This window comes from Alligator mississippiensis, chromosome 11, assembly GCF_030867095.1.
Source record: "Alligator mississippiensis isolate rAllMis1 chromosome 11, rAllMis1, whole genome shotgun sequence".
Lineage (NCBI taxonomy): Eukaryota > Metazoa > Chordata > Crocodylia > Alligatoridae > Alligator > Alligator mississippiensis.
The window spans coordinates 23,489,027-23,515,051 of record NC_081834.1 but is presented as its reverse complement, the minus strand read 5'-3'; the positions used below and the strand labels follow the sequence as shown (position 1 = coordinate 23,515,051).

At 43.6% G+C, this 26,025-nt stretch overlaps 1 protein-coding gene across 1 annotated transcript in view; it reads left to right on the top strand.

Annotated features, from left to right (window-relative positions):
• ONECUT1 (one cut homeobox 1) overlaps positions 1-24,783 on the top strand; it is a 29,158-nt gene extending 4,375 nt beyond the window's left edge. The window contains exon 2 of the mRNA XM_006270153.4: positions 23,439-24,783. Coding sequence (XP_006270215.1) covers positions 23,439-23,731 — 293 coding nt within the window. The 3' untranslated portion in view covers positions 23,732-24,783. The remainder of the gene's footprint in view (positions 1-23,438) is intronic.
• Positions 24,784-26,025: the final 1,242 nt, after the last annotated feature.

The following is a 26,025-nucleotide window of genomic DNA, read 5'->3' as shown; positions in this document are numbered from 1 at the left end:
AGGCTGCAGCACGTGCGAGCGGCGTCCTGCCTTCTTTCCCTCTCTTCCCACATAAATTAGAGCGGAGCGATTTGGCCATTCACAGGGCAAGGGTCGATCATCTCAGAGCAGGCGGAGTGCGGGTTTCCATTGCAGTTGCACTATAGAAGCTTGGAACTGAAAGGGAGCAGGACTCGATTTCATCAGTGGCTGGAGGAGCAGTGGACAGGAGTTCAGCACTTGAATGTGAACAGATAACATGGGAACCTGTTGGATCAGGAAGGGGAAAGAGATGTTCTTTAGTTAGAAAATGGAGCTTCCATATTTTCAGGTCTGACTGGTAGATGAGGCAAGGAAGCATCTTGATCTAAGGTGGCAATCAGATCCCCAGCATTTGCCCTGAAATGAACTAAAGAAAGCACTTCTAAATCCCTACCAGGGTGATAAAGAATGATCATAGAAGCATGCAGATTGGAAACCCCATCATGCCTGTACAAATCTAGTTTGCATTTACAGTCATTCAGAGTTCATGTTCTTGCTTCCCACAGACATAGATAACCAGTGGCCTCTCCTTGACAAAAGGACCACCCAACATTTGGGCACAGTTGGCAGGATCAGCCCAAAAGGCCTAGGATTGAAGAGAAGGAACTACTGCAAAGGTGCACTGGGAGCTTGGGCCAAAGGCTGTTGATGCTTAGGGAGACTTCTAGGGCCTTTGGATCAGAGCCTAGCACTGCTGAGTGCAGAAGATGGCCCAGAGGCCTTGTGGTGTCATGCCCCAGGTACATCAGTGAAAGACCTGTCACTTCCATGACTACTTATTTATTCAAGATGAAATCAATACAAGTCAATTCTTGCCTTAAATATAAACTTAATTGAAAATATCTCCTACTAAAATTAAAATGCTGCTTGCTGGATTTTTTCCAGGGTGGATCTGATTTAAGCTTTTTGGGCCAATAGGAAAGTTAATTTTAGTAGTATAATGACAAAAGAGCCATTTGTAAGATTATTTTGCTGGACAAAGAGGTGTTTTGATTTTATCCCATTTTAGAGTGATACAACATTACAGTGCTGAAATGTAATGTGTTCTCAGAATGTTAATTAAGAGTAAAACTGATTATTCTTCAGAAATTTCCTGGGCAAAATTACTGGCTACCTCATAATGCTAAGACACACGTGACCCAAGGAGTGTTATATTTAGCCTTTTTATTTCTGGTTGGGCCATCAGATGACTGTTACACTTCAAAATGAACTTCAAACACTAGTGCTCCACTTAGTGGTAGAAAATATTAAATGAGAAGACTCAGGTCCCATCCTTTAGTGATTTTGATGCACAAATTCACAAATTAGAGTGAATCCTAATGCTCTAGAAATATTGAAAACATAATATATCTAGAATGACCTTTTATGAAGATAAGCCAGAAAAGCTGGCTGGCTATTTTAAAAAAAGATTATCTGCTGATCTTTAATGTTCTGGACCAGCATTTTGAAATGGATTGCACTGATGTTTATGCATGATTTGAACTGTTGAGAAAATATATTTTTACTAGCTTCACTAGCAATGGTGCATATATAAGGCTGTAATGTATACAGAGGGAAAAAATGCTATTTTTCATATGCTGAGCGAGAGCTGTTTAGTTGGGCATCTTTGTTTGTCTCTGGTTTTTGTTTGTTTATGTGGGGTTTTTGAGAAAGACAGTTTATAGGGCTTTAAAATGTATAATCACTGAAATAGCTACATTTTACCACAATGAATCAAACTAATCACATTTAATTTTAAGCCCTCTTAGCAAACCACTTTGTAAAATAATAACAATTCCAGAATAAAATTCTCTATATTGTGAAGATATTTGATTTTACTAACAAATAAAAATATTTTTCTCATTAAATGTTTACAGTTAACTGAATATTTCTGTAACTCACTGTAGAAGTCATGAGGGCAGAGTTAACTATAGCAAGATCTATGGCAGAGATAAGTGGCGATAATAATTGAGGCATCGCATTAATAAATATCTAATATTCGCCCTATGTACGGCATAGAATGAGCTATTTTTATCTTTGCGGCCTTTCTACTGTAGAAATAATAAGAGGGCGCCACCTAGTGCCCTGCAGCACTAGCAACTGGCCAGGCCAAGTGAGAGTGCAATAGGAATAGCTAACACGATTAAAATATTGATGTAGTCACAAAAATCGTTCATTAAGGCAATTTAATCTTTGCTATTAAATGTACTTTCAATTCATTTGGGGTAATTAAGATGCAGTTAAAGTGATTAAATTCTAATTACTTATGCTAGACAAAGAAATATTTGTCACAGTATTGCAGTTAAATAAGGACTCAGCTAAAGAAAGTTAATATTTACTTGAAATGATGTAAGGGGAAAATCAGGTTCTTTCCCCTTATTAATTTGATTAGCAGGATCTTCTGTAATGGTGATGTCAGTGCACTCAAGCAGTTAAGAATCCATCAACCTCACAGTTTGTGTACACCCCACATCCAGAGCTGTTGAGTCAGCACCACTCAGTCTGCCTCACTTTATTATTCCAGGGGAAGCAAATTAAGGTGGCTCATTTTAATACACTGCAGGTCACTGAGTTGTTTACAATGCAGATACTCAGCTGGGATCTAGCCTTGTCACCCTGTACTCATTCTGCAGTCTCCCCACCCACAATAATGTGTTATTTTTAGCACTTTATTTTAGGTATGAAACAAAATAGGCATAGCAGGAAAACCCTTTTGGATTGTGAGAGGCAGATGCTAAGGGGATATAGCCTAGCACTCATTTTCCAAATGCTTAAAGCTGGATAGGGCTACAATAAAATACTCCACTCCAAATAAGCAGGTACATGAACAATTCAAGGAGGGGGGGGGGAGAGGGGTTTATAAGTAAAGGGACTACTCTTTGTCATCAGGAGAAAGAATTAACATGATGGAATCTAAGATATACACAGACATTTCAAAACAGTGAATATTCTCTCTGCTGGTGGTGGGGGCAGGCAGTTTGTAATGAACAGTGCAAAGTAATACTCATGTCTTATTAGCCTGGATTGACTTTTACCATAAAGCTTCCTGGGTTTGTACAGAGCCTAACCCAAGCAAGACCTGATCTTGGTAGGGGCATCTAAGCACTACATAATGTTACCAGTACTGTTTGTAAAACTAAATGAACTGTTTTACTAAGTCAGCTGCCACACTTATGTCGGATGAAAAGGGACTGCACGATGAGGTATCTTTACCACAGGGGTCATGTGCAGAGGCCTCCCACACCCACTTACACCAGAGAGGGCAGCAGTGAGAATGGGATGGGGCAGGCAAGGGAGGGATCCCAAAGATCCAGCAGACCTAAGGCTGGTGAAGTGACAGAGAAGAATTGTCACTGCTTTTCAGGGCCAAGCAGGGTTGCTTGGCTTTAGGGAGTGTGATGAATATGAAAAGTATAGGCCCCAACTGTGTTCTAATATCTGCTACATTTTAAGAGTTTAAGGGAGATGAGATAACTATTGCTCTTGCTTTCTCCACATGCATTGTATCTGTTGTGGTGATAATCCATGACAAGTGCAGAGCTGTGCTATAAACAGACATAGGGTGGACCTCTTTGCTTACATTAAGCCTACTGATTCGTCTTCATTAGGGCTGTTTCTAACATTCCAACCCTTTAAGCAATTTCTGCCATTTTTTAACTGACTTGCTAGAGTAATGCTTCCTCCTTCTCTACCCAAGGGTAGAATTTCCTTTAAGAAATTACCCTTAAAAATGTACAAAATTTGGTTCTGCCTTGCTGATGGCTTTTCTATGCATAAAAACATCATTTGATTTTTTATGGCATTGCAAGGTTAGAAATAGGAGCTGTGGAAAGAGAGACAATTACTTTTAGCTCTGGAAGGTCAAGCTAATGGGCTTTAAAGTCATGACACATTTAGAATAAGAAAATATATCTGAGGTAATTCTAGAAGTTTTTGTGGCTCTGTCTAAGCCCACTACAAAGGACTCAGAATAACTAAGAGGTCTGACTTTACAAGTGAAGTGACAAGAAAAAATAATCCCAACAAATCATTTGAAAACTCTCTAAATCATTTCTAAAGTAATTTTCTTGTATAGCTTCTCTGGCATATGTATAGTTTTATACCTTCCCACCGCATTTGCATCTGAGGGGAGTGTGAAACCCCCCCAGATCAGAACGATGTTCACGTTCCATAAGTTTTATGCAAAAACTCATGCACATGAACTTCATGCAAGTAGCCAATGTTGCTAGTGGGAGAGCTCACACTTACAGGCACACATGTTACATAAGTATCTCCCAGATCAAGCCCATAAAGACTACACCAGGGGTCGGCAACCCCAGAGCATGGCACATGAAGCCATTTTGCTCATCATGCCACAGCCAGCCCTGGTTCTAGGCAGGCCCCTGCTGCCAGCCACAGAGCCCAGATTACTCTCAGGAGGTAGTGGGAAGGTTACAAGCCATGCTGCAAGCAGCCTGATCTCTGTGGCGGCAGCCACGAGACCGAAAGTGGATGCATGGGGGTCTGGAGCCCCAGCCAGGCTCATTGCCACTGCCAGCTGCACATGTACCTCAGGGAGCATGGCAGGGAAGGGGCTGCATTGTCACAACAAGGATTGGGCCCCTTGCAGCTCCTCCACCATCTACCCCTGGCATCTTCCAAGTCAAGGTGGTAAGGCTTTTGGGCACTTGGTCCAAAAACATTGCTGACCCCTGGACTACACTAAAAGCAAGGAGAACCAGGCCTCATAATTCAGGTTACGTGGTGAGAGGGCTTAAGTATGGAACAAACCACTACAAGAGATCAGAATGATCTTGCCTATAACCAGTTCAAAACCCATATCTTTCTAAAAGCCTTTCTGCGATGAGTAAAGATAAGGGATCCTTTATCTTTTGATTTAAAACTATGAGCAAAAGCATCTGAGCCTTAAAGAGTGATGGGGGATATGCTGTGGATAGCTCAAAGCAATTTTTAATTACTGTATTTGCCATCTAGGTGGCTAGTATCCAAGCAATAAGTAAACTTACTATATGTCATTGCATCAGTCATAACATGCAAATCTTTTGCTGCTATTTCAAGAATAAGGGCCAGAATCTTTGATAAGAGACTCACTCATTGTTTAACTCCTAGCTTTTTGAAGGAAATGTAGTTATTCATGAGAGCTAAGGGCTAGATAACCCTGGAAATGCCAGTCTGGCAAGAATGGTAGTGACAATTCTGTAGGTGACTTGCCTCTGAAAGTGTTGTACCGATACCCTTGCATGATACAGAAGTGGCATAAAACTAAGGTCCTGGGCAACTGTGATCATCAAAGATCCCCTGGCACTTTCTGTAGGAGGAGGATGGTTAGGTGGGCACCTCAAATTTGAGTATTACTCATCTAACTACCCTTGCTAGTTGCGACACAACACAGCTTTTGTCTTCACTTTCTGAGTTAAACTATTGTGAAGTGTTCTTTGTTAAATGACTGCTCTTTAGTAAAACATAAGATTGGATCCTGAAGATCCCAAAGGTGCTCTACAAAGGCAGTCTACACGTGCACAATTATTTATCCCCAGATGGGAATAGTTTGCAAGATTTCCCAGCTTTGCCTTACCGAGGTACTTAAGGAAAATCATCTCTGGGGATGAATGGGAAGTTCTGTTTCTTTGCTCATTTAGACTACAGCATCTTGCTAAAACTTTCAGCCATGGGGCTAATTGGTGTCAAGTAATGTGTCAAATGTGATGGAAATTAGAGCAGTGTGAACCTGCCCATCAAGAACTGAACTGAGACTGCTACTTCATTTCATGTAGGGCACCAAGCTACCATCAAGTAATAATGACTTGTGGTCACCACTGACCTGGGCCAGATTTGAAAACATGACCTCTCACCTTGAGGTGAAAGGCTTCATATCCCATTACCAATTTCCTGAACTAGTTACTCCACTGCTGCTTGTTCTAATCTTTCAAAAACATTACAAATACTTAGCTATATGAAATCACCACATTTTGAGGCATATATCTACAACTGAGTCTGCCTGCAGCTGCACTGAGACATAAGCAAATCTTTAAAAGGAAGCAGCCAAAAGAAATAAATCCAGAAGGTTTAAACCTACATTGTGTCTTGGCTTCTGCCTTTGCTAGTGATAGAATCAAGCCATAATACTGATGGAAACGCAGGAGCTTTTCATAGAAGAACAGCTGAGCAATATAATTCTATTGCTGCCACACACTTGCACAGAAGGATTATACTCAATGCTCCATCTATAAGGAGAGACAGAAGCCTGTAGAAAATATTTTCAGAATCCTTCTTTTTATTCACATTTTGAGGTCTTGACAGTTTTCCACTGGTGACATTTTCATGTTTCAAAGAGGGTGGTCATTGCATTTTCAGTCACTGGCTGATCAACTTTTCTTTCAGTGGAAGCTGTCCTGTAATTTCAAAACGTTGTGTAGGGATCAGTATATGTTTTGTCCATCTAATTTTTCTTTTCTGCTGTATATGATGATCCTGAGGGCAACATTTTCCAAAAAAGCAGCTTTGAGAGACTGGAACTTGTTGTGGTGTATAATAAAATTATTTTTATTTAATTGGCTCTGTAGCAGAGTTCAAGTCAGGGCTTCCAGGACTCTTTGCTGTGGAGTGGGGGGCCTAGAAACCCCATGAACCCTGGCTTCAGTGTCTCAGATGCATTCTGGCATCCAGTGTAAATTCAGCCCTGGTGCAACTCTATAGATTACATGATAACACATCCGAAGCAGAGAGTAGAAGTTAATTTTATTTTTTGCTGTTTTCATGTGTTCCTTTTATGTGATTAGGATGTGAAAATCCAGGAGTTAATGGAAGTTATAAGTTACATTATTTCATACAAAACATACATTTAGTCGCACACACAATTAAATGGACAGCATGGAAACTGATTCTCTATTAGACCTTAAAAAACAACTTCTCTTAAGGATGGTCAGGAAGAACAATCAGTATGCCTGTCTCTCTCGATAGAAAAGTTTAATTTTTAATATAGATATGCAAAATATCTACTACCTTACATCCAGTTCCCTAAACTGAACAATATGAATCTCCCTTTTTGAGTTTTCAGCTGGCATATGGTCCTTCTCCAACTGAAATCAATCTACTTGAGTAGGATTGGCCCCACTGCCTACACATAATTCATCCAGCACCTTTTTAAGGATCTTAAAAAGCAGTGCCAAGTGGTGTGATATTCTCACTCTGGTAGGCAAGGCTGAAAGTTCTGTGCCACTCATATACAACTGGGCCTTAATAAGATGTATAAGGCTTGGCATGTCAATTCAGCCAGATCCCCCAGGCAACTTATAAGGAACAAAGGGAGACAAAAATAGATTGATGGACTGTATCAGGAGAATTGCTAGTGTCAAAAATCTCTGTTGCTCAGGGCGGAGGAAGATGGAAGTGACTGGAAGAGGCCATAGTTCAGTTGTAGATTTATAAGGCTCCTTGTGGCACTGATAACATTACATTGTCATATCTACACACATGTGCTGCTAGAGTCAATGTGCCTCTTTCTCTATCTTCTGCCTTGCCTTTTTCTAACCATACTGTCTTCAGGCTCTTTCAAACAGCCTCTGAAGGGGTGTCATTCACCTGGGGGCACTGCTAGAATGGAAGAGCATGGCTCTTTTTATCAGAGGATGGGGGGAAATGGCCAGCAATGCCACAGCATGCATACTAATACTGCAATGGAGTGACCTGATTTTAGTGTGAAAATACAACTGTCCAATGGTTTTAAACTTTTAACATTTTCATTAATCAAATAGCTCAGAAGTTTCAGTTCTTCCAGGGAAATGTATATTAAAGATACAAATGCAAATTTTTCCAGGGTCACCGTCTGCTACTTAAAATAAAAGGTGCATAATACCAACACCTGCTTCGTCTTACAATCCCCCAGGGCTGAATTGAAGCTGGTGTCACTGAGATGAATAGTTACAGCTACTATGGCCAAACAAGCCAGCCTTCATTCCTACTTCTGATAGATCCTCATTTTCATATATCTATGTTTCACATTTGTGTTTTGGCAAGTTGAGGGCTACAATTTATTAATAAAATTGATTGGCTGAAACTTACAGTCTTACGGAAACCCTGTGATTGCTTTTTGTTATTACTAGACTAGTTTTGGGGGTTTTTTGAGGGGGGTTAATTTATAATTGCTATTAGAGGTCTTGCAGTTGTACAAGACAGAGAAATTATAGGCAATGCCTGCCCCCAGTGAATGAGCTTGCAAACTAAAAACCTGGGGTAACATTCTTAAAAGGGCACCTGGATACTCAAGTATCTAATTTTCATGGACTTTCAATGGGATTTAAGGGCCTTCAGAAAATTTTACCTTTGACCTGTTTCCCAGTGAAGTCAAGAGGAGTAGAGCTGTGTGGGAAAACACTTTTCTTACCATAAGAAAATTGTAGAGCTTTTGAACTTCTTCCCATTCTGCAGAGAGATGAAAAGGAGCCCTTTTTGAAGATTTTCATGAAACTTCAATGGTAAGAGAGACATCTACCTCAGAATAGCCAGTACCCTGGTGGTGGTCCCACTCCACTGGCATTGCTCTAATTCTTGTTTTGCCATGCACCTGTGTCCCTGATGAGTGTCTTGACTACCATACGACTGGCTGTGCTGAGATGGATCTCTCTCCTTCAGAAGGACACAGCATTTTGACTTTATAAAATGAAATTGCCAAGACTCTCCAAGCTGACTGACTGGTTGCTCACTTGATAGGCTCTTGGCAATCAGGGAGCTGCCTGAAAGGCATGTTGTCACAGTTCGTTGCAGGGGCTTAGCCCTTCCAAGCTCCTGGCTCTGTAGCAGAGTTCAAGTCAGGGCTTCCAGGACTCTTTGCCATGGAGTGGAAGCCTAGAAACCCTATGAACCCTGGCTTCAGTGTCTCAGATGCATTCTGGCATCCAATGTAAATTCAGCCCTGGTGCAACCCTATAGATTACATGAGAGAGACACCAGGAATGACTTGGACATAAAACGTTATTTGATCTTTACATACATAAATTATAGATACATATCTCCCTTCCTTATCTATGTGGTGATAAAATCTTTCCAGTACTTCTAGAAGTCCTTTAAGCTTAAGGCACATGCTGCAGTTTCTGACCTATATTGAGCACAACAATGCCTTGTATGAGGCTCATTGAGAACAGCTAACTCCACAAGATGGGCAAGCTTCCTGCTCATCACTGAAAGATTTGATTAAATCAACACATTCCTACAAACCACTTTGATTCTGGCAAATTGACATTTTCCAATGAGAAAAACATTCCAATCATAAAATTTTTGGCCAGCCCTAAAATAAAAAATGTACAAGGCCTTGCAGTGGCTTATAGGAAGGAATTCAGATTTGTACAATAGAACCTGGAAATTGCCTTTTTAGTAACGTTAAAATGAACTATAGATCTTTGGAGGATATGATCCAGAAGAGAGAAAATGTTTAGTGACAAGATCATCCACTTCTTTAAAATGCTCTTATGAACAAGGAACCAAGATTTCACTAGGGGTGTCTGAAACAGAAAGAAAACAGCAAACCTTGTGATTAAGTTTGTGGTTCAGCTCCTGGCTCTACTAGTGATTCTAATCAGTGTGTGATCTTGATCAAATCACATGACATAGCCATGCTTCAGTTCCTGACCCATAAAACAGAGATGAGGGTACCCCCTTCCTTTCACCCTAACCTTGCTCTCTCTACTTAGAGTATAAGTTTGTTAGGACAGAAATGGTTCCTTTTTCTGACATTTTTGAGCATTTTGGACAATGGGATCCTGCTCACGATCAGGGCCTCAAGCTGCTGTTGTAATACAAGTTGTTATTATAACAGAGAGATCCATCTACAGGAGCACTGGGGGCTGCTTTGTGGTGGGCTTGGAGGGCATGTGCCTGCAATATAAAAACAAGATGATTGAAGGTATGGCTCTAAGGATCGTTACTGGGAATTTTCCTCTAAGGAGTGTGGAATATACAGTGCTAGGAAAGAACCTGCATTAGCAGTCTATGTTCTGCTAATGGATCACTTCAGCAATGTTCTCAGCAACGCATCAGTGCAGTGGTCTCACACGAATATCTGTGCCATGGCAGTAAAATACTCATTTGTTTTTATTTCTTGAAAGTGCCTATTCAAATGGCTTAGTATAAATAAAACGCTCTTAGAGGCACAGACTCTTTTTCACATAGGCTGGAAATGGTACACAGGCTATGGACTCAGGATTGTCCAAAAAGCTCAGCTCCTGCTCTGGCACCAAAATGAGCAATAACATTTTGACATGAACCTAGGATGCTGAGTGCTGGGCTCTTAAGGCACTTGTACACATGATGACTATCACCATGTACATGTGACAGACATTTCCTCTGTGTAGCTTAATAGCTTCACAGAATATACGTGCGTGAGGTTTGGAGGTTTCAAATGAGTTTGCAACATTGCAAACTAAACCACGTCCCCATGTAGTTTAGTTTACAGTGTTGCAAATTGCAATGATGCGGCTGTCAGCTCACCACCCCCCCCTCCCCCGGCCATGGGAGAGGTGGGCAGGCTCCACCAAGAAAAAGGATTGGGCCCCTCGCCACTTTTCCCTTCACCAGGCAGACACCTGGCAGCTGCAGGCACCTACTGAAGGCAGAAGCAGCAAGGGACCCAATCCTTTTTTCTTTTCTTTTTTTGCAGAGCCTGCCTGCCCGGCTCTCCTGTGGCCAGGGGGCAAGCTGCTGGCAGGCTGAGTGGCCCCTGAGCTGTGGGGGACCCTGGTCCTTCCCTCCATAGCAGTGGTGCCCCCACAGGGCTGCCGGGGGCTGCCCCACCTTAGAGGCAGTACTTGGCTGGATTCAACTTTTCCCCAAGCCCACTGGGGCTTCCAGCACCCCATGCACTATCCCTGCCACCTCCCCACTGCCTGGAAACACCTGCACTGTTCCTGCCGCCTCCTTGTGGCACTGATAACATTACACTGTCATAGCTACACACATGTGCTGCTAGAGTCAATGTGCCTCTTTCTCGATCTTCTGCCTTGCCTTTTTTAACCAGTCTGTCTTCAGGCTCTTTCAAACAGCCTCTGAAGGGGTGTCATTCACCTGGGGACACTGCTAGAAAAGAAAAGCATGGCTCTTTTTATTAGAGGATGGGGGGAAATGGCCAGCTATGCCATAGAATACATACTAATTCTGTAATGGAGTGATCTGATTTTAGTGTGATCTTCCAGGAAAGCACAACACTCCAATGGTTTTAAACTTTTAACATTTTCATAAATCAGGTGGTGGGGACAGTGCGCAGGGCTCTGGAAGCCCTGGCAAGCTCAGGGAACAGTTGAATCTAGCCAGGTGCTGCCTCCAAACTGGGGCAGCACCCTGCCAGCTAGCAGTCCACCCAGGCAGCCCCTAAGGGGGGGTCCACTGTGGAAGGAAAGACCAGGGCCCCCTGGAGCTCAGGGGCTGCCTGGCCCATTGACAGCTGGCCTCCCAGCCATGGGCAGGTTCTGGCTCCAATAAAAAAAAACAAAAGTATCGGGCCCCTCATCGTAACATGATGGAAAAATTGAAATGGTGGGTTTCAATTAAAAACCTACTGTTTCAGTTTAGGGGGCATAAAGTAAAACCTTGGGGATTAAACCCCTGTCACATGTACCAGCCCCCATCGTGCGTACTAAACCCCCGTCACCTGTACAACCACCTGTCACATGTAAAGGGTGGTAGAGCTGAGGAAAGCTGAGCCCACTCTCAGGGTATGACTTCACATTAACCCCCTGTGCTGCATACTCTTCTTTCTGTACTTGGCCCTCTCTTTCCCTTCTTAGCTGACAGGGCAGCCATGGGAAGGGAAGGGAGTTAGATTGTGATTTATCCAACCCATATCTACTTCACAGCTTAGCTCTATCACAGAACCACTATAGGCTCCATGTACTAGATCTAGTTAGTGCTGCATTGTCTTCTCTCCATTATACAGGTAATAGATGCATCAAAAATGGATCAGTTATGAATTAAGAACATCCCCTGTCTTATAAATGTCACTGACAACTCCACTATAGGTTGAGCTGGCTGCACTACCTATTGTAAAGGTGGCCTGACATTTCCCATTACAGTATAAGACCCGCTATTCATCTATTTGTGATTTTACCTAACTTTAAGCATTCAAACTGAAAAAGTCTACGTTGAGTTTTAGCCACAGGGGGACCATCTCTCATTGATGGTCCCTTCTAGGGTGTCCAGACAGTGAACAGCAGAGGGAGGAGTCAGTCTGACTGCCGTATGGAATAAATGTGAGCTGAACTGGGCATGAAGCATGGAGGAGTAGATTGGTATGATAAAAATGTAGTGGAGAAGCCAGGATGAAGGGTATCGAGACAAGCTGGGCAAAGAGACTGCGGTAAGGGGTTGTGAAAGAGGAGATCAGGATGAAAAACTATAGGAGGATGAAAGGCCAAACTGACATGGGGACAGACTGGCAGGCACATGAACTGAAGAAACCTGGCTAGGAGGGGGCTGAACAGAAGAGGTTTTGCCCTTTAAGGAGAAGAATTGCATCCAAGATTTCCCATTCCTTTGCTGTCAGCAAGCATCTGTGAAATACATTAGCAACTGTATATCTCATCCTGCTTCACTTGGGATGGCATACTAGTATTGCTACCAGGTGGTCTGCTAGTCTGCTATGCAGGTCTGCTATGTCACATTGGAGAGAGGTGTGCTATGGGTTCCAGCCCTGATGATGGACCAGAAAGGAGCCAGTACACTGCCACATGACAGAATGTCTCAGCTTTGATTTTCCTTGTTTTTAAAAGCCTAGGAATCTATATGAACACAAACATATGCTGAAAGAATGGTAAGCTGGAAAAGGCAAGCAGTCAGAAGTTTGGAAATGCCAGAATTACAGTTTCCCTCACAACCTTAAGTCAGACCTTTTGTACATGTGCATGTAATACAGTTCTTAATTGTACAGTCACATACTATTTTTCCATAGAGCTCTTGCCTCCTTTATTACACAAGATGGACTGTACCTGGGAAGGGGGTGAAGTAAAGGAAGCTGTTGTCCCTAGGACAACCTCACTTGTGTTGCAGAGGTTGGAACGTGTCTATTGAATAAGGCAGGGGACTGCAAGATAGGGAGAGATGGTTTCATAACTAAGGCACTTGAATGGTCCCTGGAGAAGTGAGTTCTGTCTCTACTTCTACCACAGAGCTCCCATGTGATTCTGGGAAAAATATTTAAACCAAACTGGTGTCACTAATAGACTGTTCCTCTTTTTGACTTGAGATTCTGCTGTCTTGTTTGCTAAGGAGCTGAGCATCCACAACCAGAAGTGAAGTCAATAGGATTTATCCTTTTGAATATATGGAGTGGTATGAAAATGCTCTGTGCTCTGAGACTATGCATATGCTGCAGATTTACCAGGCCTGACCATGGCATCCTCAGACCTGCCACATGCATTCTGGTTCAGGAGACAGTTCCCATGAAGTAAAGTACAGGGGATGGATTAATTGTCACTGTCACTCAGCACAGAGATAGTTCTGCTGATTATGATTCAAGAGACAGCCTGCATAGAACAGGGTACCTCTGCCAGGCACACAAGGTTTATAGTGTAGATATGGCCTTAAAAACCAGGTCTGAAGCACTCAAATGGGGCATCCAAAACTAGCAGAAAATTTTTACTTAAACTCTGAAGGCCTCCGTTCTGTACATGTAAAACAAAGAACAATGAGGATAAATAAAGACACTGAATAGGTTCTCATTCAGTGGGCACTGTCTGTCCTGTACAGTACAACCACCTTTTAATAGGGATAAAATATTAAGAATGTCAGAAGAGAAAGAATCGTATCATTTAATATGAATTTCCTGGGGTGCTGCCACTGAATAAATGTCTGTTAATGATACCACCACAGTTTAAGATCAGTGGAAGCACCTAAGAAAGGGTATTTCAAGTTAGAGGGAGGACTCTGCCAGGTGTTTTCAGTGAGTTCCTTAGTTCTAGAATATGCTCTATTCCTTGGTCCCTCACGCTTCGACTGTATGAGTGATCCTGCCATTTGAAAAAGCCCATTTTTTTCCTGGACACTTGGACAAGCACTGATCTGAGGTGGAAGGCTAATAAAACCTGAATTATTATGGGCACTGGTTTTCTTGGCAGGTATGACACTCTACTATACAACCAGCCTAAGTCAAACTAGAATAGAGTAGTATTTTTAACTTTTATCACTTTCACTGAGGAAGAGCCAACAGTGGGCACTTTGTGTTAAAATGAACATAACAAAATTCATGTCTGAAGCATTGGTAGCAACATCATAGTTAAGATTAGAATTCAGTTGTCCTTCCAAGCTCCTTTTTGACTTAAGTTGCTTGTACTGATGCAGATTATCTGAAAATTTGAAAAGTGCCAGATGCGTGTTGCTTAATCACAAATTACAAGTATTTTACATTTTTTTACCCCATCCCTTCCACGTCTTTGATCCCAGTTTTTTAAGCAGTGCTAGTGTTTAAGAACACTAGTCTAGTGTTTGAGAAGCTCAGGACTGAGGTACATCAGCAGGGATCCTTAGAATAAAATGTTCCCAAATTGGGTCATTTCCTAAATAACCCTAGAAATCTTAAATATTATGAACAGAGACACAGGGGTCATGAAGGCATCAAGCTAAACAAGATAGTTTCACAATGCATGGTTGTTTTCTTTTGATCCCTGTGATTCTGGGGGACTGTCCTGTAGTTTTATGATCTAGACCTGGGGGATTTGTAAGTGTAGTTCAACTAGCTTTGTATATACTGCTTCGTGTATAACTGGTGACATGTTGATTCTTAATAAAGAATGTGGGATGACGGCCTGAAGTATGTTGTTTGCCTAATCAGGATTTTGTAAGGAATGACAAATTAATTATTCTGTGGAAAGTGTGGCTGTGCAAAGGCTGGCATTTGTGCAACCAATGGAAGATTAGACTAAAGCATTCAGAGAGAATGAAATTCTTTGTTATGGATGGATCATTTTGTTTCAACATTTGTTTTTTCTCATCAAGGCATCACTATAGGGCAGAGTTAAGGGTGAAACTTGAAGTTATTTTAGAGAGTTAAGATACTTTAGATGCTTTCATTATATATTTCCATTCATTTAAATGTTTTAGATTTCATAGATTTCATAGATTTCATAGATTTCATAGACATTAGGGCTGGAAGGGACCTCGGAAGATCACCGAGTCCAGCCCCCCGCCCAAAGGGCAGGAAGTCAGCTGGGGTCATAGGATCCCAGCAAGATAAGCATCCAGTTTCATCTTGAAGGTGTTCAATGAAGGCGCTTGAACAACCTCCGGTGGCAGGCTGTTCCAGACCTTGGGGGCTCGGACAGTAAAGAAATTCTTCCTTATGTCCAGCCTGAAACGATCTTGTAGTAGTTTGTGACCATTCGACCTCGTCATCCCTTGGGGCGCTCTGGTGAACAAACGTTCCCCCAGATACTGGTGGTCACCCCTGATAAACTTATAGGTGGCCATCAGATCACCCCTGAGCCTGCGCTTTTCCAGGCTAAAGAGCCCCAGGGCTCTCAGCCTGTCATCGTAGGGTCTGCTTCCCTGACCTCTGATCATGCATGTGGCTCTTCTCTGGACTCTCTCAAGCTTCTCCACATCCTTTTTGAATTGTGGAGCCCAAAACTGGCCGCAGTACTCCAGCTGCGGCCTCACTAAGGCCGAGTACAAGGGGAGAATGACGTCCCGGGATTTGCTTGAGAAGCATCTATGGATGCAAGCCAGCGTTTTGGTCGCTTTACTAGCCGCAGCATCGATTTGCAGGCTCATGTTCATCTTGTGGTCAATGATGGCCCCCAAGTCTCTTTCTTCCATAGTGCTAGCCAACATAGCACTGCCGAGCCTATAAGGATGCTGCGGGGTTTTTTTCCCCAAGGTGGAGAACCTTGCATTTATCGGCGTTGAACACCATCAGATTCTCATCCGCCCACTCGCTGAGCCTGTCCAGGTCAGCCTGGATCATCCGCCTGTCTTCTGGTGTGGATGCTTTGCCCCAAAGTTTGGTGTCATCTGCGAACTTGGCCAGTCCGCTTCTGACTCCAGTGTCCACATCATTAATGAAGATGTTGAACAGTATGGGTCCAAGGACAGAGCCCTGGGGGACCCCACTGGTCACAGGACACCACGATGAGTGACTTCCATCAATTACTACCCTCTGGGTCCGATCCCGGAGCCAATTTTCCAGCCAGTGGATCGTGGAGGACCCAAGGCGACAATTGGCCAGTTTCTCCAAGAGACGATCGTGGGACACCAGATCGAAGGCTTTTTTGAAGTCAAGATATATGACATCAATCTCATCTCCCTTGTCCAGGTGATAGGTCACCTGGTCGTAGAAGGAAATGAGATTGGTCAAGCAAGACCTACCCGCAACAAACCCGTGCTAGCTATCCCTTAAGATGTTGGCGTCGGCCAGTCCATTAAGGATGGCCTCCTTAATAAACTTTTCTAAGATCTTCCCCGGGATAGAAGTCAGGCTGATGGGCCTATAGTTAGCCGGATCCACTTTCCTCCCTTTCTTGAAGATAGGCACCACATTGGCCTTCTTCCAGTCTTTGGGCACTACACCAGAGTGCCAAGAGTTTTCAAAGATCCGCGCTAGAGGCTGGGCTATGATGCTCGCCAGCTCCTTGAGTACCCTGGGGTGAAGATTGTCAGGGCCGGCTGACTTGAAGGTATCCAGCTTCTCAAGATGTTCCTTCACGAAGTCAGCATTAATGGAGGGCAGGGGATCACCCTCACCCGGACTTCCTGGCCCAGTAGCGGGCATGGGCGTCCCATGGGGCTGATGAAAGACCGACGCAAAGTACCTATTTAATAGGTTGGCTTTTTCCTGGGCGTCAGTTGTCAGTTGCCCCATCTGGTTCAGCAGGGGTCCAACATTGCCCCTGCTTTTCCTCCGGCTCCCCACATATCTGAAAAAGGACTTTTTATTGTCCTTGATGCTCAAAGCTAGCTGGAGTTCCGTTGCAGCCTTGGCTTTCCTGGTCAGCTCCCTACAGGACCGGACCAGTGCAGAATAATCCTCCTTGGAGGTGACTCCCATCCTCCATCCTTTGTAGGCCTTTCTTTTTAGCCTCAGGAGGTCTGCTAGGTCCCTGGAGAGCCAGGGGGGCTGCTGTCCCCTCTTGCTGCCTTTCCTCCGAGATGGAATAGACTTAGTTTGTGCATTGAGGATCGCTCCCTTGAGAAGCAACCACTCTTCTTGAACTCCCCTTTCCCTGTGGTCACGGTCCCTTAGGGCCTCACTGACAAGCCTCCTGAGCTTGTCAAAGTCAGCTTTCCTGAAGCCAAGGACTTGTGTGTTGCTGACTGACTTGCCAGCTTTTCGGCGGATGGTGAAGGTGATCAGCTCGTGGTCACTGTCACCCAGCTTCCCATCGATCACTAGGTCGCCGACTAGGTCATCCCCAGTAGCCAGTACCAGTAATAAATTGAAAATTTGTCAGTTTTTCAATTTATTCATTGCCTTATAATGGTCTCTGCTAGATAAGGCAACATTCTTGTAAGGGTATTTTTATCTTATAAATTATGGATATACTTTTTCAACATAAACTCAGCAAACACATTTTTTGTCTGGGAATTGATTCACTAACATAATTTTAGTAAGAGTTTGCTTGCATGAAAAACACTATATATTGCCTACAAGTGGTCCGGTATCCTAAAGAAAAGGCAGATTGAACTTTAAATTGCTCTTCAAGGCCCTTTAGGTCAAAACAGCTCTAAAACCCCCCCCATAATTTCTGAATCTCAGTTCATTTAGCCAATGTGTCATAAGACTACCTCCCAAGAATTAGATTCCAGATATTGAAAAAATATAATTTTTAAAGTACTTTTCCATGTAGAATCTAATATTTGGAAGGTTGTCTTAAATTCTTCCCCCACAAAACAGCAGCAAAACAAGCAGGGAGGTGGAGGGCAGGTGGTAGGGGAGTCAAGTGGCCCCTAGCCACCTGCCCCCTCTAACTGTTGCCCCCCTTTTTTCCTGCCTTCCGCCAGTGTCTGTACCTCCCCTGCCTTCTTCTGCTGCATAGTGTCTGTACCCCCTTGCTCTTTCCCTCTTCTGGTACTTGTCCCCTCTGCTGTCCTCCATGTGGGGTCTGCATCTCCCTGCCACCTGCCTGTCTGCCAACTGCCCCCCACCACTTGTGCCCTCCCATGCCTGAACCCTTGGTGCCTTCCCCCTCCATGATGCCTGCATCCCCTGGCACCTGTCCCCCCCCACTACCTGCCCCCTAGAGTCTATGTTGCCTAGTACCTGCCCCTGCCCTATTGCCTCTCCTCCATGCTGCTTCCCCCAACCCCATCATTGCTGCCTACCTTCCCATCACAGCCCCATCTCCATCTAAAAGCATGGAGCAGACATGACTTCTAGCCCCTGCCTGGTCATGAACAGCGGTTGTGGTGGTGGCAGCCCTGGTCCCAGCTCCGGAGCTGGAGCCAGAGCCAGGGCCAGGGCCAGGGTCAGGGAAAGGTCCCTGGCAGCCAGAGCCACACATGTGATGGGAAAGTAAGCAGTGGAAGGGTTGTGGGGAGGGAGTACGAGGAGGGAAGACAGAGGTGGCAAAGGTGTGGTGGGGTGGGAGAGGCTGTGCGGGACAAGTGGGGGTGGGGAGCAGCAGCTGCAGCTTAAACTCTGATGCCAACCCTGGGCTTGGGGTCGAAATTGGAGCTGCAGCCACTGCCCACATCTCATCTTGTACTTGAATCTAAGATGTGTCCCCCCACGATGAATGGGGAAAAGAACCTTGTCTTGGATTCAGGTAAATATAGTATTACCATAACTGGCCCCAGCCTTGGCCCAAGTGAGGACTGGAGAGATGCAGAGACTAGACTTCCATTTTTAACTTTTGAGGAAGTCACTCCAGGTTAGCACTTAGAAATGATTAATAGGGAGGCATACTGCTGCATAAACTTGCATTCACACTGGCCTCCTGTCTGTCCAGTGGCTAAACTCCATGTCTTTCAATATAGCATATTCACAAGTGACAAATTCACTTTAGGAATGCAGAATAAAACCACACCAAGAAAGTAAGAGGAAAACATTACATTAAACAGAACTGTTGTAACTGCAATTTACTGTGCCATTGTTCCTGGTGTCAAAACATAGTTCAAAATATATAATTATCTGGGCCTGCAAGACTGTAATAAAATTCTGTTTTCTCTCAGTTCATTATTCCTCTGCCAATAACAAGATGCTACAGAAAATGGATTGACAACAAATAATGAAAGATAAAAAATGTGGACTTGAAACCTCAGTAAATTTCCACCTCACTTCACAGGGATATTACATAGTTATATGGCCATCACTAATGGGCATTATCAAAGCTTAAATGCCTCAATGATAGTATTTTCTTAGTTTTAATAGACAATAAGAAAGGCATCATTTTCTTCATTAGATCTTTTCTCTTTTTCTCTACCTACTCTACCCAGTAGAAAATTACAGTAAATCCAAGGAGATAAAATTACAAGAACATCATTGTACCATCTAGACCAGGGGTCAGCAACCCCTGGCACATATGCCAAGCACGGCACACAAAGCCATTTGCTTGGCACACCACCGCCAGCCTGGGCTCCAGGTACCTGCTGCCAGCCACGAAGCCTGGGCTGCTCCCAGCAGGCAGCTGGGCAGTTGCAAGCCCTGCTGCAAGCAGACCGGGCTCCATGGTTGGCAGCAGCTACCCAGAACCTAGGCCAGATGCAGCCAGGAGGCTGCAAACATCTGCTCCAGGATCCATCATTAGCTCCATACCAGTGGGTGCACGTGCGCCTCGGAGCTGATGGTGGTGGGGGAGGCCTGAGGCAGCGCAACCCTGGCCTCTTCCCCGCTGCTGGCACAGAGCTGATGACTGGGCTCTGGAGCCTGCTGCAGCTGTTTGTAGCCAGCCTGGGCTCCAGACAGCTGCAGCAGGCAGCAAGCAGGCTGGAAACAGCTGTGCAGGGCTTCACAGCCCTGGCATCAGCTCCATGCTGGCAGTGACTGCACGTGGACCTCAGAGCAGATAGCTGGAGGGCCGTGCTGCCTCTATCCTCACTGTCCATTCTGAGGCGCACATGCACCCACTGATATGAAGCTGATGCCAGAGCTCGGAGCAGATGTTTGCAGCCTCCTGGCTGCAACCAGCCCAGGCTCTGGGTAGCTGCTGCCAACCACAGAGCCCAGTCTGCTTGCAGCAGGGCTTGCAACCACCCAGCTGCCTGCTGGGAGCAGCCCAGGCTTCGTGGCTGGCAGCAGCTGAACCCACCTGACTCCCACCCACTCCGAGCCCAGCATCTGGTTCTGTGTGTTTGTCTGCCTCTGTCTGGTTCTGTGTGTGTGTCACACACATGTGTCTGGTTGCGGATGTTTGTGTGCATGTGTCTGTTCTGGGTGTGTTCTGGTTCTCTGTGTTTGTGCACGTGGTTCTCTGTGTGCGTGTGCAAGTGCGTGTGTCTGGTTCTCTCTCTGCTCTCCTTTTCCTTTCTCTTTCTCTCTCTCCTCTTTCTCTTATTTGTCTCTTTTTTCTCTCTCTCTCATTGCAACATGATCAACAAAAAAGGAATACAGAACAACAAAGGCAACATTTATGATTATTAAATATACTAATATGCACTGTGTCCTGCCATGTACCCCCTCCCCGCCCCCATTTTGCTTTTCTGGCATGCCGGCACTCCGGTACCTTCCAAGGTAGACATTGTGGTTTTTTCGGCACTCTGGCCAAAAAACGTTGCCTACCCCTGGCCTAGACTTACTTTGGTAGAGAGGGCCAAACCACCTGTTCATTGGGAGGTACTAAGAGGGGAAACCTTCTCCCAAGGATTGTCTTCCTGATTGTCCTGACAGGACAATCAGGGGCATGAGAAACCACCAGATCTTTAGTATGATTTGTGGGAGCTGGGAAACTGGTTTGTGCTCATGGTCTGGTTGCGTGTCCCAGTAGCCTCTCACAGGCTGCCTGACTTTGGAGGCAGTCTCTCTGGTTATGGCTTTCCCAGACCTTACCACTTCCAAGGGAATATATTGTTTAAAGAGGACTCTGTGGCACAGGGAAAGAGAGGTCCAATTTGAATTATCTGTTCCAGATTAGCTTTGTGTTACCAGAGGAGGACCATGAGCACTACCCAGGCTGCAGCCCACCAGATTCCCTTAGGCACAATCTCAATCTGTGAGGCCCCGGATGGGGATGATCCCTGCCACTGGGGTGCCTAATCTGCCCATTCTATGCCAGAAACAGATCTTTGAAACATGATGGAGCCCAAAGTTTATTCATGCCTTGGGTTTATCTTATAAACAGGTAAAGATACTCCTAGTTATTAAATGTAGGAGTAGAAAACATTAAAGAGAACTGTGTATTAAATGCCCAATCTCCTTTGGCGTGAGATCCTGCTATAGTATGCAATTAATGCCCACTCATATCCTGAAAGTGAGACATACCAATCTGTGTACTGTTCCCCAAGAGAAGTGACAAAAACCCTCTCGCTGGGGCATTTAAAAGTGCCAGCCAACACATCAGAGAATACGTACCCGGAGACAGTCTCATGCCAACAGGGAGATTCTCTGGGTCAAATTCAGAGATGACTCTAAGGGAGACAAAATTACTGTAATATACACTAGCCTCCACTATCTATGGCACACCAATTTAGATTCTCTCAAGAGCCCCTCAAACTTAATTAGGGACTCACTTAAACTCACATTCACTCCAACCTACAGCCTATACCCGACTCCAGTCTTTATACATCATTCTCGAATTTTGTCCACTGCTTTTAAACATAAAGGATTTTAAGAGGATATAAATCAGTGTAACTCACCCCTCAAAAAGATGAGAGAAGTGAGGTGTGAAAAATGCAATGAATAGATGGGTGCAATAATTAATTAAGTTGGGGCATGTGCCACTTTATCTGCCATGATGAGTAGCTCTGAGACAGCATAAAAAGGTGTAAGTTACACACCAGCACAGACTCACACATCAAAAAGAGCGCTGTTAGATAGATATTACCTCTCCTGCATGTTACAGACTTTTTAGGTGGGAGTGTCTACACAGAAAAAGACAAGCTAAGTGAGCCCTGAGCATCTCCGAGTTACAAGTCTGTGGGCCAGGAATATCTCTGGTTGTTGTTAGGCTGCTTGTGTTGAGGTAACATCAGTCTGCTCCACAAGGCCAGTACAAGCAATTTGTGGTCTTACAGCATGCCAGGATGTATCACTCCCAGTGCCCCCTCCACGTGGACCGTCTTTCCTCCTGGATCCTACTGCCCAGACTGACAAAGGTCTTGTGAGTCGGGCAGCCGCATGGAAGCTGGCAGTTGTGGTGGAGCTCTGGGAGAGCCAAAGAGCCGGGCAGCAGGGCAGCCATGGGGGAGCTGGCAGAGAACCAGAGCAGGACAGCTGGGGTCTAGACTCGGCAGCTCCTCGCTACACCCCTGCTCGTCAGCCCTCTAGCTGCAAGTCAGAGCTGTGCGTGTCAGAGAGGGTAGTAACCCTTAATGTTTGACTGCTCACAGCATGATCTAACTTTAAAGATGCCTAACATTCCTTAGAGAGTGAATTGTAACACCTGACAACACCCTAAGTGTGTGGCAGTAGGTCCAAGTAAGGCCTTAGTCACATGGGGAAGGGGGACTGGGCAGTCTGTATTTGACAGCAGCCGCTCTGGGACCAGGTCCCAGGTCACAGAGCAGCATTTTCTTTGTCCCCTCTCCCCAGGGCCAGATTCAAACATAGGCAAACTAGGCACATGCCTAGGGCCCTAAGTGAAGAAGGGTCCCAGTTGTGTTTATTTTACTTATTATAATTATTCAGTGAAAAAAGTAACATAAAAATGTCATCTTCAGCTGGGGGCCCACAAGTTTGTTTGCCTAGGGCCCACTAAAGAGTGAATCCACCCCTGCCCCTCCCTACCATTGCAGCAGCACCACTAGAGAAAGAGCAGCAACTCTTCATGCTGTTTCTGTGGCAACAATAACCCTCTCTGCTGTGGTGGTGTTAGCAGTGGGGTCCTGCTGCTCCCCCAAGTCTTGGCTGGGCTGCAGCTCTGCTCTCTGCAGTGCAGACTGTCAGGGAGCCGACTGCTCTCACTCCCACCCCCTTGGGAAAGCAAAGGATGAGGAGGTGCTAGGGAAACGATGTCCACAGGTTACACATGGTACTACAAAACATAGCACACCGCTGCAGAGAAGTTACTGTTTGAAATAGGAGTTTTTAATGGCAGATGCACAATCTTTGTGGCAGGCTGAAAATATGCATGCTAGCTTTTTGTAGCAGTAAAACAATGTCTGTAAGAACTACAAACATAGTGCGTGTCCACAGCCTGTGTCTGGATGTAGGGTGATTTGCCTTGACCACCTTACATATTGCCTGTACATTTGGAAGATATGAGATTAAATGAATGATTTTCCCAGTTCTCTCACTTGGTGCATTATAGCAGCCTCTTCTTAAATGTTCCCTTTGTCTAAATTCTAAAATCTACTGTGTTTTATTGCAGCATGCAAAAGGAAAGAACAAGAACATGGGAAGGATAGAGGGAATACACCCAAAAAGCCTAGGTTGGTCTTCACAGATGTCCAGCGTCGAACTCTACATGCAATATTCAAGGAAAATAAGCGTCCATCCAAAGAATTACAAATCACCATTTCCCAGCAGCTAGGGTTGGAGCTGAGCACCGTCAGCAACTTTTTCATGAATGCACGGAGGAGGAGTCTGGATAAGTGGCAAGACGAGGGCAGCTCCAATTCAGGCAACTCATCATCTTCATCAAGCACTTGTACCAAAGCATGAAGGAATAACCACAAACTAAACCTCGGTGGAAAAGCTTTAAAAATAAATAAATAAATAAAGACCAGGACCTCAAGATAGCAGGTTTATTCTTAGAACTATTTGAAAAAAATGTTATTTATAAGTCCAAAGAAACCAAAGACTTATTTCACCTGCATTATGACTTTGTTCTGAGACACACACTTTAGTAGGACGACAACTTGCAAAAAAATAAATAAGAAAGAGAGAAAAAGGAATGAAACAACAACAAAAAAGAGAGAGAAAAGAAAGAAACCACTGGTCTTACACCTTCATCCATGATCATTTTCACCGTACTTGGCTGTTTAGTGGTTTGGAGCATAGTGATTTCTTGTCATTGAATGGACATCTTTTCAGATATGGCTCTTCATTTCCACAGAAATTGCCATGAAGGTGTATAGTGTATCCGTACTGTGTACACACCAGTGGTTAGGGACTCAGTCAGGGCTGGTCTTCAGAAGGGGTTGTGCTATAGCATGACCAAAATAGCGTGGAGTCGTCTGAATTCATTTGAATGGTAGTGTGATTTTGCTGTTTTATTGTTTGAACTTAACTGGTGCAACACCTGGAAACAAGTTCAAACTAGGCAAAGAAATTTTGAATGATACCTAAACCAGTGCATTCTCTTTGTTTGTTAAGGAATGTTCAGATTTAAAAAATAAAACAATATTCCATCCATAAAAAATCGACTAGCTACCAAAGAACACATTTAATATTATATTGCAGGTATTTTATTGCAATGATTTTAATATTCCAAAGCTATTTTTACACAAAATACTATGTAGAGTTATAGGTATAAACTAATCTAACTGTATAACACATAACTTGCAATCAAGACTGTTATTTGCAATTATTAAACCACTTTAATATTTGTTTCCATAATTGGCAAGAAAGAATGTAGTGTTAGTTGTAGCAGTATATACCAGTGTAATAGCACAGATGCTAATAATGGGCTCCAGCTCCCATAAAAGCAAAGAAGCATTTTAGAGTTGGCTTCAGCAAAAAGAGGACAGAGCCGTTACAGCTGTGTGTAAGAATAATGTGAAATCTGCCATGTATGCACACATGTATTACACTGTCCCTGGCTGATGTTGCTGAAAGCTCATCTAATTGAATGCTATGAAAAGACCATCTTTTCTTACCAGTCTGTTCTAGGTAAAAATAACTCAGCTCTCCCATCTAGACCTCAAACATTATATTTAGTTCAATTTGATGCATTTTATACAAAAAAAAAAAGAATTATGGATTCATCTAAAAACTATGTGGTCTAGTGTCTGATTTTGCCTTGTTGAGATCAATGGCCTTTTTATCTATTGACTTCATTGGAAAATGAATCATGCCCTGAGCTGGGATGTTCTTTTGTTTCCAGATTCTTTTCCCATTTTAAATAATGGCACATCTCTTGTTAAGTTCACTGCAGCCATCTCCAAAAAAGTACTGCTGGTATTTTGGGGGGCAAATTCTGGTTCCACTGAAGTCAACAGCAAAATTCCCATGCAGTTTAGTGAGAACAGGATGTCGTCCAATGTTTTGTATTTGCACCTATTTAAGTTTTTATTCTAGCACATTCTTTCTTGCTCATCTGTTAACCAGGATAATGCATGAAATAGTTTAAAATTAGTAGCTGAGAAGCATTTAAATACTCTGTTGCTAACAGAACTTTAGGAGAAGATTAATTTGTTCCATTCATACTATGATAAAATCCAAAAGAAAACAGTGTAAAGTCTGCATATAAAGTTCTAGTGTAAAGGGGGGATTAAACAAAAAAATAACATGTGCCTGTTAGATCTCTAACTGGTATTTCAGATTACTGCAGCAAAATTTACTCAGTATCTCAAATTCCAAATTAACCAAATGCAGGTATATGTCCCATTATTAGGATGAGAAATATGTAATCTCAGTACCTATATTAAAACGAATTGAAGGTAAACTAGAATCCAATATATGTTAACAGTAGCAGGAACTATACTCTTGTTATAAAATCCAATTAAATGCTAAAGACAAAGAAATTAAGTAACTTTGCAGCACCATTTATTTTCTAAGTCAACAGTGTTTGGTCAAGTTTCAAGCTATACAGTTAATTTACAAGTAGGTGTTTAAAATGCAACTTAAATAGCTCCTTATTAAAACAACGTTAAACAAGAACAGGATGTTTGGCACCAAATATTTCTCAACATTTTTCCATGTTAAACCCATTTTTAAAACTGACAATGCTATTATCTATTGAAAGGTGGTCTGTTCATATTTTAGAGTTGCTAGCTTACCTGAAATTCTAGCAA